Below are 15,673 nucleotides of genomic sequence, written 5' to 3' on the forward strand. Positions count from 1 at the left end.
GCCCTGCTTTCAGCTGCTATGTTTTTGCGGAAAAACCTGTTGGAAATATCCAGGGTTGTTTTGTATTATTTACGGACAAAATTGCTCATCAAATGTGCTATGTGAATTTTGTATTGCAAATGTGTGTGTGACTATTCAAGTGCCTGCAACCTAAGACTATTCTACAGGAATGATTAAGCTTAACTACTGGAACAAAGGTTTGTTCATTGGCGATACACAGAGATCAATTACTCCCTGGTATTCGAGTTGTGAGAGGATCTCCCTCAGAGGAGTTTTTATGGGATACTGTGGTTGCACTTGAGGGCTGGACGTTTTAGGTATTACATGATTTGGAGTGGTCCTATCTTATCCCAGCCTACGTGGTTGTGGTATAGTGTCGGAGCTTGTGCAAGAGCCCATTCTGCAGCGTAGGTATGTTGTACTTGCTCGGGAACGAGGACTGAGAAAGACAGTAAAATCACATCTTCCCTTTGTAGGAGACTCATCACAAACTTTGGTGGCCAATGTTTTTCAGCCAACAGAATTTCATAGCTGAACGTTGGTGTCTCCCAGAAAATCACTTCAATTGTGCAAATTATGTCTCCCTCAATGTGTATGTTTAGTTAGTAAACGGGGTCTGAAGGGGCGACTCGCCTATCTGGGGTTTCAACTTTTATGTCGTCATTAATTGCTTTCACATCCAGAAACTCTTGAAAAGTCGGATGAACTATGTGATCTCTGCCATGCTGTGTAGCAGAGTCACTGCCACGACCTGTCTTAAACCACGTTCAACATGTGTGGCATATTTTGTTGAAATTCCCACAATCACCTTCTCCATAAATTGGCGTTCTTGTTGAGGACGTTTCCCTTCCTTTTTTATTGAGATGTCAGACGAGCGTTGTGAGTACTTCTTTGGTTTCACATACTCTACTTGGCTGCGCTCTGACCGCCCCGTCCTCTCAGACTGTTTGTCTGATGAGTGCTGAAAGGAATGAGAAGGCAGTGTATCAGTGTACTGATACAGGTCAGGCTGTTTCAAATTATGACGTTACGTAAAAAATAATGTTTCTCACAGCTCTCTGGTTGCAGAGATCCTCCACGTGACTTTACTTTATCTTTATTGGATTTTCGTTTGTCCCATCATTTTTTTTTAAATACTTTTTTGCTTGCTTTGTATTATACTTTTCAGGATAACCTTTAGTTGTGGTTTATTTGGTTTGGTCCCTAAGTCATTGCAACCTATGCATGTACTCTGCACTAATTTTTGCTAGCTCGCACTCCTGGTCAATTAAAGGGACTTGCGTGAGACATTGGCTTACTGCTAATGCTGCAGTTTCACCTTTAATATCACCTAAAATAATTGAGGATACTGTGGCAAAATTGCCTATTAATTTCATCCCCAAGTCCAGGACAGGGGCAGCCCTGTATTAGTTTTCTATCTGTTTTAGCACATCTGGTAAAACAGCAAGAGATGCTGTACCATGAGTTTGATATAAATAGCAACAGAAATTATGCCCCATGCAGCACAGTCATCAATAGAGGGTACCATCCGAGGTGGCAAGCACATTGTGAGAATTCTATGTTTGTCTTAGGGTCCAGTATGGTGAGACACTGTTTCCAGCTGGTTTGTGTTGTGTGCTATCCAGAAGGAATGGTCCCCTATCTGGTGGATACTTGAACCATAACTGTATTAATAGACACAGGGTTAATTCCAGGTGTAGCCAACTGTGGTTGTATTGCTTGAGCAGCCCTTGCTGGGGCAGTGTTTAAAGTCTGCATAACAAATTATGTTCAATGTCCATATAGTCTAACTAAATTATTATATAATATGCACATATCATATGCTGCTAAAGTTTGTAAGTTAGATATGGTGTACAGGCAGCTAAAACTAGCCGTGTTGTCCCATCATTGCTGAGGGGGACCCAATCTAACATGTTCAACAAAGTGTGTCAGGGTGCCTTGGAACCAAATTTGATGTCTCTGAAATGTTACTAGTATTTCTTAATAGTTGAATACTCTATAATGTTGTGTAGCGTTTGCTACTGAGCATGTGTGAAATGCGCCTGAGCTAGCATTGAGTGCAAGAAAATTGACCAATGAGTAGAATGTTTCTGTTTTGTATGCATCGTGTCCCTCTACAACGAATGTAACATCTCCACCCCATTAGGTAGCCCATTTTGAAATATATTTTGTGTGACAGCACGTCTTACTTGAATAACAATTGGATTTGCCTTTTTTTTTTTAAACGGAATTCAGACAGGAAGTACTAAGTGGGGTACTCTTTTAAATATTTAGGTTTGAACAACCTACAGACAAATATAGGTGCTTCCTGTACTACTGAGGAGGATATGATCCCTAACACCACGGACATCTCCATATAACAGTGAATAGGGCACCTTGGGCACACAAGAGATACTACTCAGAAGAGACCCGTTCTTAGAAATGGGGTCTCTAGTTGGCAGTGGTTTGCACCCTGTCAAAGTAGGGACCCTCACTCTGGTCAGGGTGAGGGAGTCACACAGCTAAGCTAACCACTGTTCACCCCCTTGGTAGATTGGCATGAGCAGTCAGGCTTCCCTAAAAATCAAAGTATGTGTACACACACACACACACACAGTAATACAGTGAAAACACCACAAAAGTACTCCACACCAGTTTAGAAAAATAGCCAATATTTATCTGAGTAAAACAAGACCACAATGAAAATAACCCAGTATAGACAAGTAAGGATATCACTTTTTAAAGGGTGAAATGAATCTTAATCCATAAGAAACAATAATTGTATCTTTTAAGCACAAAGTACCTGGAATGTGTCGAAAACAAAGATGATGCGGGCCGCTGGGGAGGGAAGGGGCCGAAAAGCAAAGCCATTCATTGGTTCTTTCCTTGCAGGATAGGCGATGCGTTGATTTACAGACATGCAGCCTCAGTTCCTAACTGCTGTGTGGGGGTGATGAGAAATTGACACCCTGTGGATGATGTGTGGAAAAACCAGACACGCTGTGTTGGTGCAGACGTGGGGAAACAGGCGGTCTGTCAATTCTGCACTGCGAGACAGGCACTGCGTCAATTCTCCAGAAGCTGCAGGACAGGAGCTGCATTGATTGTTCTGCCACAGCTCGTTAGTGTGTGGATTTTCTCCTTCAGTTCACCAGGTTACACTTACAAGGGCCCAAGGACTGGAGTTGGCACCACTTGGCAAGTGAGGAGTCTCAGCAGAAGAGCCCAGGCACTGGCAGGTGAAGTCTTCCAGACTTCTTAACAGGAGGCAAGCTCAGTTCAAGCCCTTGGAGAACCTTGGAAAGCAGGATGTAGAAAGCAAAGTCCAATCCTTTCACACCCAGGACAGAAGCAACAAGCAGCAGGCCAGCAGAACAAAGTAACAGGTAGAATGGCAGTCCCTTCTACAGCATCCAGCTCTTCTTTAGAAGTGTTCTAACTTTGTCAGGGGTCAGAGATCCCGTACTTATACCCATTTTTACTGTTGAAGTAGTCAAACTTCAAAGAAAAGTCTCTGTAGTGCACAAGACCCTGCCTTTCCTGCCCTAGCCCCAGACACACACCAGGAGGGTGGATACTGCTTTGTGTAAGGACAGGTACAGCCCTACTCAGGTCAGGTGTCAGCTCCTCCCATCGCTCTAGCCTAGGAAGACCCATCAGGATATGAAGGGCACATCTCAGCTCTCTCCCTTTGTGCGACTATCTAGAGTGAATTCACTACAGCCCAAATGTCATCCTGACCCAGACGTGTATTCCACAGCCAGGCAGAGGCACAAAATGCTTACGCAAGAAAATGCACACTTTCTAAAAGTGGCATTTTCAAACTTACAATTTCAAAAGCAAATTCACCAAAAGATGTATTTTTATATTGTGAGTTCAGAGACCCCGAACTCCAGATCTCTATCTGCTCCCAATGGGAAATTACACTTAAAAGATATTTCAAGGCAATCCCCATGTTATCCTATGGGAGAGATAGTCCTTGCAATAGTGACCACCAAATTTACCAGTATTTTAAAACACACCAGTACATGCCCTACCTTTTAAATACACTGCACCCTGCCCATGGGGCTGCCTTGAGCCTACCTTAGGGGTGACTTACATGTAGTAAAAGGGAAGGTTCAGGCCTGACAAGTGGGTGCACTTGCCAGGTTGAACTGGCAGTTCAGAACTGCACACACAGACACTGCGATGAGACATATTTACAGGGCTACCCCTGTGAGTAGCACGATCAGTGCTGCATGCGCACTAGTTGCATTTGATTTACAGGCACTGGACACACATGGTGCACTATACTAGGGACGTACTAGTAAATCAAACATGCCCATCATGGCTAGACCAATCCCCAAAACCAGTTGGACAGAGAGCACTTGCACATCAGCACTGGTCAGCAGTGGTAAAGTGCCCAGAGTCCTAAAGCCAACAAAGACAGGTCAGAAAAAATAGGAGGAAGAGGACAAAAAGTTTCAGAATAATCCTGTAAAAAAGTCCAGGCCCAACACCCGTTAAATAAGTACCTGACTTTAGTATGTTTGTAGCGCCATGCTATAGGTTTCCTATTATCGTAAGAGGACTGCATATTAGGACAACAGAACTTCAGAGTATGGGAGAGTAAGTCCGCTCACACCATCAGAAACTGTTGGCACAATTTGTGGCTAAATCACAGTGACCAACCCGGACTCCAAACCAACCAGGGTAAAAGATGATGAAGGCAACCTAAACATGACACTCTGACTCACCAGGGATGCCGTGGAAACAGATTTGAGCTTTTTGTTGTATTACTCATGTGTGCCTAGGCGAGACACAAAGAGATGCAAGATAAGTTTTCAATACAGTTATTCAAACAATTGCATTCTAGCATATAGCACGAGCTGCGACAATTAGGCAGATGGCATAAAACAAAATAATCAACATTACAAATATGGTAAAGAAAATGAACAGCTCAACCATTATGCATGTGGTTCTAGATGTTCCGACCTAACCTTACGACTATATTCAAGAGCATTGCGGGTGTACTCTTCTGCCTGAACCGATCAAAGGGATTAGCCCCATACATAAGGATAGTGTCAGGAGTCAGCCTGTGGTGAAGATGGCAATCCTCTCAGGGAGCTGGTAGATTAGCGCCTGCTGAACAGCAAGTCAAACAGCATTTGTCCCAGGACGGTCCTGGCAAGGATGCCCTCTACCCCTTCTGGATCAGTGCATCACTTATATAATGAATTCTTGCTGAACACAAAGCACAGTCCTGACGATATGCTGAGTCTAGGTGTTAGACGTTCTCGCCTGAGCTGGCAAAACAAACTAGCATATTGTGTACTATATTCTTAGCCTTGGACAAAAAGTACAGATTACATGTTGTGCAAAAGTTAACTAAACAAGCAACATGTTTAGTTAGTTAATATGCAAAAGGTTATTGCTAAAAGCAGCCTTACTAAAACAAATAAAATATGAAATGTAAAATGAAGCTAAAGGAAACTAAAACATGGGGAACTAACACAAGTCCAAGAGGTCCTCACGACAAAGGCATAAGCAAACTCCAAATAAACCTGTGCTCATCCCCTTAGTAGCTTGACACAGAGCAGTCAGGCTTAACTTAAAAGGCAATGTGTAAAGTATTTGTGCAACCCTTCAAACAGTAAACCGGGAAAACACCACACAAAAGATCCCACACCAGGTTAGGATTATAGATCTTAAATTAATAAATAAAACAAGACCAAAATTACAAATATCCAATCAGTAAAACCGGAATGATACATTAAAAAAAAAAGAAAAGTCCTAAAAGCATAAATCACCACAGGGGATATGTGGTCATGCGGGACATGGTTAAGGTCAAAAGTTCAGGCCAACCATGATGGAGCGCAGGTCGGGTACAATCCCAGATTAGTCCCACTGAAGTTTGACCTTCTCAAATTGTGTCAAGAGTTCTGTTCTTGTTGGAGAGGGTCGCTAGGAGCAAGGAGAGCATCGCAGGCAGAGGTCAGCATGGTGTGACGAGTAGGTCGGGTGCCACAGACTGGCAGGCTGGAGCTTTGCACTGGCGATCCCCCGTGGGCTGTCTATGCTGCTGTGAAAAACAATGGTCTGGCAGCGGCTTGCACTGATTTTCAGTGCGAGCGACGCGGTTCAGGTGCGAACAAGCCTGTTTGCGGTCACAAATAGCCCAAAAGCTTGATTTCAAGAGCTCAAGAGCCACACCAATGGTCCAGGACCTGAGAGGCACCACTTGAGGGTCAGGATCTCAGTGAAGATGGGTCCAGGCGCTGTTGGGGATCCTTCTATGCCCCTAAGGCTCAGATACGTAGGCCAACAGACTAGCCCTTTGAGTCATTCTGGGGTCCTGGGTTCAAGATGGAGTTGCAGGTCCAGTTCTTCTTCCCAAGGTAAGAGTGGCAGCAGGTCAGTACAGTAGGGAAGCAGTTCCTTGTCCAGCAGCAGTCCAGCATAGTGGCAGGCACAGCAGTTCTTCTTCCTGGCAGAGTATCCACAGGGTCCAGGTGTGTACTAAAGTGTTGTTGTCTTTATGTCTTTCTTTTATACACAGTTGTACCTTTGAAGTGGGGAGAAACTTCTATAGGGCTTCCCTTTGAAGTGCCCAGATTTCCTACCTTCCTGGCTGCAGACTAACTACAGGGGGTATGCAGCCCTTTGTGTGGAGGCAGGACACAGCCTATTCAGGTGTAAGTGAGGCAGGGCCTAGCTCCAGCCCCTCCCTCCCACCCTGCCACTGATGCCCCATTCAATCACACCTACATCCACTGTGTGTGGCTGTCTAGGAGGAATACACAAAGCCCAACTTCCCACTACACCCCATCATGTAACCAGAGACACGCTACATGCACCAAATGGATAAAGCAAGAAAATGTCAACGTTTTGCAAGTGCCATTTTCAGAATAGCAATTTAAAATCCGGCTTCCCCATAAATTAGGAATTTAAATTGGAATTCCAGAGACACTAAACATGAATCAACATCTCCTCCCATTTGGAAATTACACTTATAAAATGTAACTCCAGTGCTATCCCATGGAAGAGATAAGCCTTGCCTTCGTAAAAAATGACTATGTGTTTCACTACCCAGACATACTAAAGCTAAAAGTACATGTCCAACGTTTTATATGCACTGCACCCTAACCCTTGAGGCAGTCCAGGGCCTACCTTAGCGGTGACTGTGTATTAAAAAGAAAGGCTTGGGCATGGCAAATGATTTATTTTGCCAGATTAAACTAATTAAAATAGCAGGTTAAAATGTAAAACACAGGCTCTGCAATGGCAGCACTGAGATGTGTTTGAAGGACTACTTAAGTGGGTGCCACAATCAGTGCTGCAAGCCCACAAGCAGCACTGTGTTTACAGGACCTGGGCACATGTAGTGCACTTCACTGGGGACTTATTGGTAGATTAAATAAACTAACTGGGAATAAGCCAATGTTACAATGCTTTAAGCAGAGAGTACAAGCACTTTAGTACTGGTTAGCAGCAGTAAGTGTGCACAGTCCAAAGGCCAGCAAAAACGAAGTCAGTAAAAATAAGAGGTCTTAAGGCAAAATGTTAGGGAGAAATCATGCCAAGTATGCCAGGACTAACACCACCCATGCCCATAAACATAGTTACATTGGCCTATTCCTAATAATATATTTACCTTGCCTATAAGTCCCTAGTATATAGAATCAAATGTATCCATGGACTGTAAGTTAAATGTCATAGATCGACTGCAACACCTATAGTGCCATCCAATACAGTGACAGTGTAAAACATGGCTTTAGGCCTACAAATGTAGCCAGATAATGGCAGTTTAAACGCTTCAATACAAAAAGTCAAAATAAACCCTATACAGAGGTTGGAACCTTTTTTTTATATATTAATAATGAGAAACCCCTAAGTAGGCCTTGTGGTCCACAAAGCAGGGTGCATCATATTTAAAAGTAGGGCATGTAAAAATGTATCGTTAACATGTCCTTACAGTGGCTAACACCGAAAAGCAATTTACTACTGTGGTATGCCTAGTTGTCCTATGGAGAAAACAAAAGTACAGACTAAAAATCCTAATAATGTATGTCAGGAATTAGACTAGCTAAAAAAAAAATAGTGAAATTAAACAACCAATCAATGTTTTAAAAAACATTAAGGAATATAACTTTTAGAAAGTTATCTTTTCTCTGCATAGAGTTCCTGAAGGTTTAATTTGCATTTGCTCTCCTACTTCTGCCAGCTAGTAATTAGCATTTGAATACATGTGAAAAATGTGTTTAGGAGGTTCCCAGGAGCTAACAATAGGCTGACCCGAAAGGGCAGAGAGGACTCTTCTAAACTCCTCTAAACCTGACAGAATATGCAGGTTGGGGGCTATGAGCATCCTATTTGACATTACAGTGTTGAATCAAGCTTGAATGCCAATCCTGCTTCACAGGTATGTTGGTTTTTATATATCATACAGTGGATGTGTGCCCTAGAAAGGAAGGGAAACAGGATGCCAAAGCAATTCTTGCCTTGCATTTCCCAGTGTTTCTCTAACTGTGGATTGTGACCGACTAGAGGGTCACAAACTGATTTTTCGTGGGTCCTGTAAGTCCAAGCAACAAAGATGCATTTACATCCTGTATTTATCTTGTAATGGTTGCTGCATTTAGAAGTCAAGTATCAGGATCGGTCTTCTGGCAAATTGCTACAATGTGGGGATCGGGTGTTAAACTCCTCTTACTTTCCAGTCAGAGAATGAAAACTAGAGTTAATTATGTGGCTATCTTGCTGGGTACAGAGAGTGTTAAAATGAAAGCCTATAGGATGTCATTTTTTGTAACAGACAACAAAATTTAAGTACCTGTAAATGAACTACATGCATTAAGCAATTAGGAAAGCAAAAAAGTGAAGCACATTTTTGAAATTCAGAAGTGTTATGAAAACAAAGATTTGAACACAATTAAAACAAATCAAAATATTTGCCTTGGTGATGCATAAATGATAATCACTGAAACACAATTTACAAACATTATCATTTGTGTGAAATATAGTCTTAGCAGTAGTCTTTCCATTCCGTTTCAATGGAAAATGTGCTGTCTTTAAATGACAGTATGCTACCACACAACACTTCAGTTACATTAAAAAAATAACCTGGCTCCTGTCCATTAAAGCTACGTGGGTCTGGAAAGTTTGTTGTTCTAAAAAGTGGGTTGTGGCGCTAAAACCCTTGGGAAACACTGGTTTATCTGCTGTCTGCTGACGGACCTGCTTTCTCCCACCAGAGGGTTTTTATATGTAACACTGTGGGCATACTTGACAGTAAGATAAACAGAATGACAAATCAATTATTGTGAATCCACTTTCTGGTTGCTGGGAAACACTGCTTTGTTCTACCAGACTTCTTTCTCTGGGTTTGAGAGCGGGGGCTGCAGCGACAGCCTCAAACTAGATTTTAGTTTTATATGTGGGACCTGGACTAGAACCTGCTGCTTGAGCTTTACTTGACACCCTGTGAGTCCCTACGTGCCTGCCCTGAGGTCCGGGGGGGCCTTAGAAGTGTACTAGTGTGGTGGTTTGAGATGTTAAGGACTGGAGTCAAATGGTATCACCTTTGGCGAAGATGACCCATGCTTCATAGTGGTCAGTGTCAAATTTCAACCAGGTTCTGGTCGTGAGCACTGGCCATCATTGGCACTTTACACTTCTTGGCTTCACTGCTTTTTAAAAATGTGAAAATTCACACCTCCAGCTACTCATATAGGATTTTTGTCATTTTGGTGCAATGGAAAATCAGGTTATCTGCTTCTTTATGAAATGTATCAAATCCTTCACATTCTATTTCAGAAGATAACTTTAAAACACCTTGTGGGAGTGTGATGGAGGCTGTCAATTTAAAGTTAACAAAATGGCCATAATTTGTTATTTAAAGTTAGCAAAACAGAAAAAATATATTTAGGTGTTTATATCTGATCTAAGACCCGATAGAATGGGTGTTAGAATTAGTTTTATTGGCCATGATGGGCAACCACACTTGTGTCCATTTGTACTGTAAAATAAATTGCTGTGGATCTATTATACTAAAATATCAGTAAACTGTGAAAGGAATGCTATGCATCATCAATTATACATTTTAATTCAAATGTCCATTCAAGAGAGAATTAAGGCTCACCTTAGGCAACCTGTGGCATTATAAAATATGTCTGGATCAGATAATGCATCAATCTTCGGATAGTCCCCTTCCGTCCATCCTGAATACGGAATGATAATATTCTCTGTCACAATCTGGAGAGCATCCCTGATCAGCATGCTCTTTAATTGGTCGTTAGAAGAAAGGTTCCACAACAAGCCTGAAATATATTTTAAAAAAGAATGGTAATAACGGTGCAGATATGACGCTAAGACAAGTGTGAATGAAGAAATGACTCACTATAAACCGATTGCTAATCTTTAAACAGTCTGATAAACTTATTAAATAACAGAGAAACATACAAATTGCAACTACAAGAACTGCCAACCAGGGTTACAGAATTTGAAGCCAAAGTCTGCAAATTAGGCAATCTGCCCAAAACATTAAAATGTCAATGAGTGGGACAGTACTGCATATCTCAGTGCTGGTCTGCACTCTGCTATAGTGTCTAGTTCAGATAGGTCACCTTTTCATCTCTATCATGGCCAGAGTCCTTCAACACAGACAATAAATCATTGTCAAAAATGTTGGACTCCTTGCGTCTGCCATTACCAAGTAGCGAGAAGGTCTTCATGGAGTTGTGAATTCCAGGTCTGTTAACTGAATGCATGTGCAGATTAGAAAAATTAAGAATAGAAATACAATCAGGCAGGCTAGCTGGTTCTGCTTCACTTCATATTACTTGATGTGTGCTGTAACCAAATGACATGTTACCCATGCAATGGGAATAGTTCCTTGGTGCTTTGTGCAATAAAATGGTTTAATTAATCAACAGTGTTTTTAATATACTTAAATATTTTTAATATTATTTCTGTTTGCAGAGTGGTACCAAATTCACCTCTCTCTTTATCTGATGTCATAACTAATCATATGTTCAGCCAATGTTTTAGTGTCACAATTTAACGCATGAATTGTAAGTGCCCTTACAAAACTTCATTATGGGCCTGATTTAGAGTTTGGCTGACGGGTTACTCAGTCACAAAAGTGTCGGATATCCTGTCCACCATATTACGATGTTCATAGGATATAACAGAATCGTAATACGGGGATGGAATGGCCATCACATTTGTAATAGAGTAACCCCGTCCGCCAAACTCTAAATCAGGCCCTATTTCCCCAATACATTTCAGAGCGATGTGTCCTTCACCAGGCGATGCACTTCATAAGAAATACATAAACTGTAAATAGAAATGGAAGAGAACCGAAAAAAAAAGAAAATTTACATTAATCAAGAGACAAATCAGGAAGGTCATAATTCATATAAAACACTTGATTCTAATGCTAAAAGCAATGAAAAGTGGTTTTCACAGGGATTCTTCTCTAATGCAACATTAGTGTAGTCCGACCAAGTACAAAGAAGTTTGTAGTGCAGAAGATTTGCTATGCATGCCATATCCAAGTAAATATATATCCACAGATGCTGTAGTGACTTGTTACTAAGCTCGAAGCTAGACACTATAATGACATATATGACATATAATGTGCATGAAAACAGCAACACATTGTACTGTTGAAAACAGGGTCTGAGCAGCGTATATGGTCAACAATGCCACATGTATCCAAAACATACTGGTGACAATAATTGTAGCTAACATGCCAGCGATATACTGAACAAGTCCCTTATGTGCAACAAGATATGACACCTTGTCATTTTTGTTTGTTGTACATTGCGAGTCTGTAAAAAACTCATATATTGAAGTAAGATGGTACTTTAAACTACTTTGTGGTTCAATGGTGTCCAAAATTTGCATCCAATTGATTTATGTTTACAGCAACTATTTTCAGATTTCTATACCAACCATTGAAGTGGCTATTTCACACACCTGAAATTTTGGTTGGCTAATATTGTGTCTTTTTTCATTAACTATACTGCCACACTAGACTCAGCACTCTTTTTGCGAATATTACTTTTATTTTCAAATATCTAGATCTTCAATTTGCATTCTGTCTTGCCCAAGTACAGCAATCCACATGGAAATTTCAGGGAATAGATACAGTTACACTAATACAGGGAGTGCAGAATTATTAGGCAAATGAGTATTTTGACCACATCATCCTCTTTATGCATGTTGTCTTACTCCAAGCTGTATAGGCTCGAAAGCCTACTACCAATTAAGCATATTAGGTGATGTGCATCTCTGTAATGAGAAGGGGTGTGGTCTAATGACATCAACACCCTATATCAGGTGTGCATAATTATTAGGCAACTTCCTTTCCTTTGGCAAAATGGGTCAAAAGAAGGACTTGACAGGCTCAGAAAAGTCAAAAATAGTGAGATATCTTGCAGAGGGATGCAGCACTCTTAAAATTGCAAAGCTTCTGAAGCGTGATCATCGAACAATCAAGCGTTTCATTCAAAATAGTCAACAGGGTCGCAAGAAGCGTGTGGAAAAACCAAGGCGCAAAATAACTGCCCATGAACTGAGAAAAGTCAAGCGTGCAGCTGCCACGATGCCACTTGCCACCAGTTTGGCCATATTTCAGAGCTGCAACATCACTGGAGTGCCCAAAAGCACAAGGTGTGCAATACTCAGAGACATGGCCAAGGTAAGAAAGGCTGAAAGACGACCACCACTGAACATGACACACAAGCTGAAACGTCAAGACTGGGCCAAGAAATATCTCAAGACTGATTTTTCTTAGGTTTTATGGACTGATGAAATGAGAGTGAGTCTTGATGGGCCAGATGGATGGGCCCGTGGCTGGATTGGTAAAGGGCAGAGAGCTCCAGTCCGACTCAGACGCCAGCAAGGTGGAGGTGGAGTACTGGTTTGGGCTGGTATCATCAAAGATGAGCTTGTGGGGCCTTTTTGGTTTGAGGATGGAGTCAAGCTCAACTCCCAGTCCTACTGCCAGTTCCTGGAAGACACCTTCTTCAAGCAGTGGTACAGGAAGAAGTCTGCATCCTTCAAGAAAAACATGATTTTCATGCAGGACAATGCTCCATCACACGCGCCCAAGTACTCCACAGCGTGGCTGGCAAGAAAGGGTATACAAGAAGGAAATCTAATGACATGGCCTCCTTGTTCACCTGATCTGAACCCCATTGAGAACCTGTGCTCCATCATCAAATGTGAGATTTACAAGGAGGGGAAACAGTACACCTCTCTGAACAGTGTCTGGGAGGCTGTGGTTGCTGCTGCACGCAATGTTGATGGTGAACAGATCAAAACACTGACAGAATCCATGGATGGCAGGCTTTTGAGTGTCCTTGCAAAGAAAGGTGGCTATATTGGTCACTGATTTGTTTTTGTTTTGTTTTTGAATGTCAGAAATGTATATTTGTGAATGTTGAGATGTTATATTGGTTTCACTGGTAATAATAAATAATTGAAATGGGTATATATTTGTTTTTTGTTAAGTTGCCTAATAATTATGCACAGTAATAGTCACCTGCACACACAGATATCCCCCTAACATAGCTAAAACTAAAAACTACTTCCAAAAATATTCAGCTTTGATATTAATGTGTTTTGTGGGTTCATTGAGAACATGGTTGTTGTTCAATAATAAAATTAATCTAACTTGCCTAATAATTCTGCACTCCCTGTATAACAGTTCTCATGATGGTGGAGTGGAATCTTGTTGCCACAATTTCCCATAAGTGTTTTCTCAGATGGAGGTGATATCTGTTTCTTGCCGCTATTTCTTTAATGCAAAGGGTGGCTGCTCTTAGTATAGGTCTAAGACGTCCTTCTTAACTTGTAAACTTCTTGATAACCATACTACTTCTGGAATCTTTAGAAACAAAAGTGAATCATATTTTAGCGCTTCTTTCAGAGTTCCTCAGTAGTTCTTGTCTTGTTTTGGTATGAATGCATTCATTGGTTTCTGTAACTACTTTTTGTGGGTATACTCTCCTATTAAATCTGGTGGTGAATCTGCTTTCCAATTCCTTAAACATCAGATTATGAGAGGTAATCCTCTGAAAGCATATAAATTGTGAATATGTAAGTTTATTCTTTAAAGAATCGGAAAGAAAACCATGAAAAGTTTTTCTTCTCCGTTGGTTTGTGAAAAACACTTGTATGAGTGATGCTATGTTCAAGTTTAATCAAAAATCCAAAAAAGCAATCTGTATGGTTCAATACTGGGACTAATTTTTATGTTGATATTTTTTGTGGTTAAGTCGTTAATGTTATCCTTCAATCCCCATTCCACAGCCTCAATTCTTTCAAAGTTGAAGATGAAGATGTTTAGAGCATTCACTAAATGGCACACAACCAAACATCATGTATTTGTAGATCTAATGTTTGCTGATTAGATAATTATCCCACAACACTAAAATGTCAAAGAGTGGGACAGATCTGACTGCTAGTCTGCACTGTTCTTTTCTTCCCAGTGTAGATAAGCCACTTATACATCCCCTTCACAGACATAGGGCCTCATTACGACTTTGGCGGTCCCACCACGGGAACGCCAAAGCCGTGGGGAGGATGCCGGGGTCTCCACTGTGGAAAGCCTGGCGGAAACAGGAGTCGTGATCAGCATGGCGGCTCCGAGTTCAGTGCTGCCATGGCTGACCATGAGTCCGACCGCCGTCAGCCTGTCCGGAACCTTCTTCCTGGCGGTGACGGCAGCCTTTGGCAGTCCCACCACCAGAGTCATAATGCGGCTGTCAGAATGCCTGGAGTGTGGCGGTCCGACCATCACTGAGAGTCTGGATGTACTTGGACCGCCAGACTCGTAATGAGGCCCATTGCCCTTTGACACAGTGAGTGACCCATAACCATTATTAAGTAGGAGGGAAATGTACAAGCTGTTGAAAAAAAACAAATCAGGCAGAATAATTGGTTCTGGTGAGCTTCAATTTGGCAATCTATACTTGATGAAAAATTTCAAATTATTTTTTTTCTCCAAAGAAATGGTAAGCTAAATAAGAGTATTTCAATAAATGTATACAAACATTTTAAAAGCAGATATGTCTATATATTACCTCCATCACCCAAAAAACATAATACTATGGCATGAGTAGATAATTTTTTATTTAGTGATGCTCTTGAGGTAACGATAGACATATATGCACAGTTAATGAGGTTAATTAACTATTAAAAAATTAACTATGTATAAAATTGGTAGGAGCATCTGTGTTTGATTGTCCAAAGATGTGGGTGTGTTGTGCACCCACGTTCAGATACGTTATGCTAACTAAAATTCATATTGTGCACAACGGCCACTTGTACTGCACTTTAGCACAATTGCCTTGTACAGGAGAGGTTATATTAGTGGTCTGAGAGGTGTGTGGGTGAGTGATGTCCTGTGGGGCAGAGAAGGTGTTAGATCGATATAGCATGCATGGTTCTATGACAGTTTAAAGCAGTAGTTAGAACAGTGTGTGTGAACAGAGTTGTCCTATTTAGAAAACTTAGGTGTGAAGGCAAGAGGCCGTCTCTGTCAGTATGGTCATAGAGCTGATGATTCTGCTGGAAATGCCAGTGTTAGGATAGTGACAGAGAAAATACAGTTTCTGTATATACCTCAGACTTGGGTAGCATTCCAAGTGACCTATTATCAGACTTGAAAGACTTTATGGAGCAAGATTATGCTTGGTCGCAA

General features: G+C 41.3%; 1 protein-coding gene across 2 annotated transcripts in view; it reads right to left on the bottom strand.

Annotated features, from left to right (window-relative positions):
* PKP2 (plakophilin 2) overlaps nt 1-15,673 on the bottom strand; it is a 468,963-nt gene that overhangs the window by 212,709 nt on the left and 240,581 nt on the right. For both annotated transcript variants that reach the window (XM_069228624.1, XM_069228623.1), the window contains exon 6: nt 10,100-10,277. In XM_069228624.1, coding sequence (XP_069084725.1) covers nt 10,100-10,277 — 178 coding nt within the window. The remainder of the gene's footprint in view (nt 1-10,099; nt 10,278-15,673) is intronic.

This window comes from Pleurodeles waltl, chromosome 4_1 (genome assembly GCF_031143425.1).
Source record: "Pleurodeles waltl isolate 20211129_DDA chromosome 4_1, aPleWal1.hap1.20221129, whole genome shotgun sequence".
NCBI classification, from domain to species: Eukaryota; Metazoa; Chordata; class Amphibia; order Caudata; family Salamandridae; genus Pleurodeles; species Pleurodeles waltl.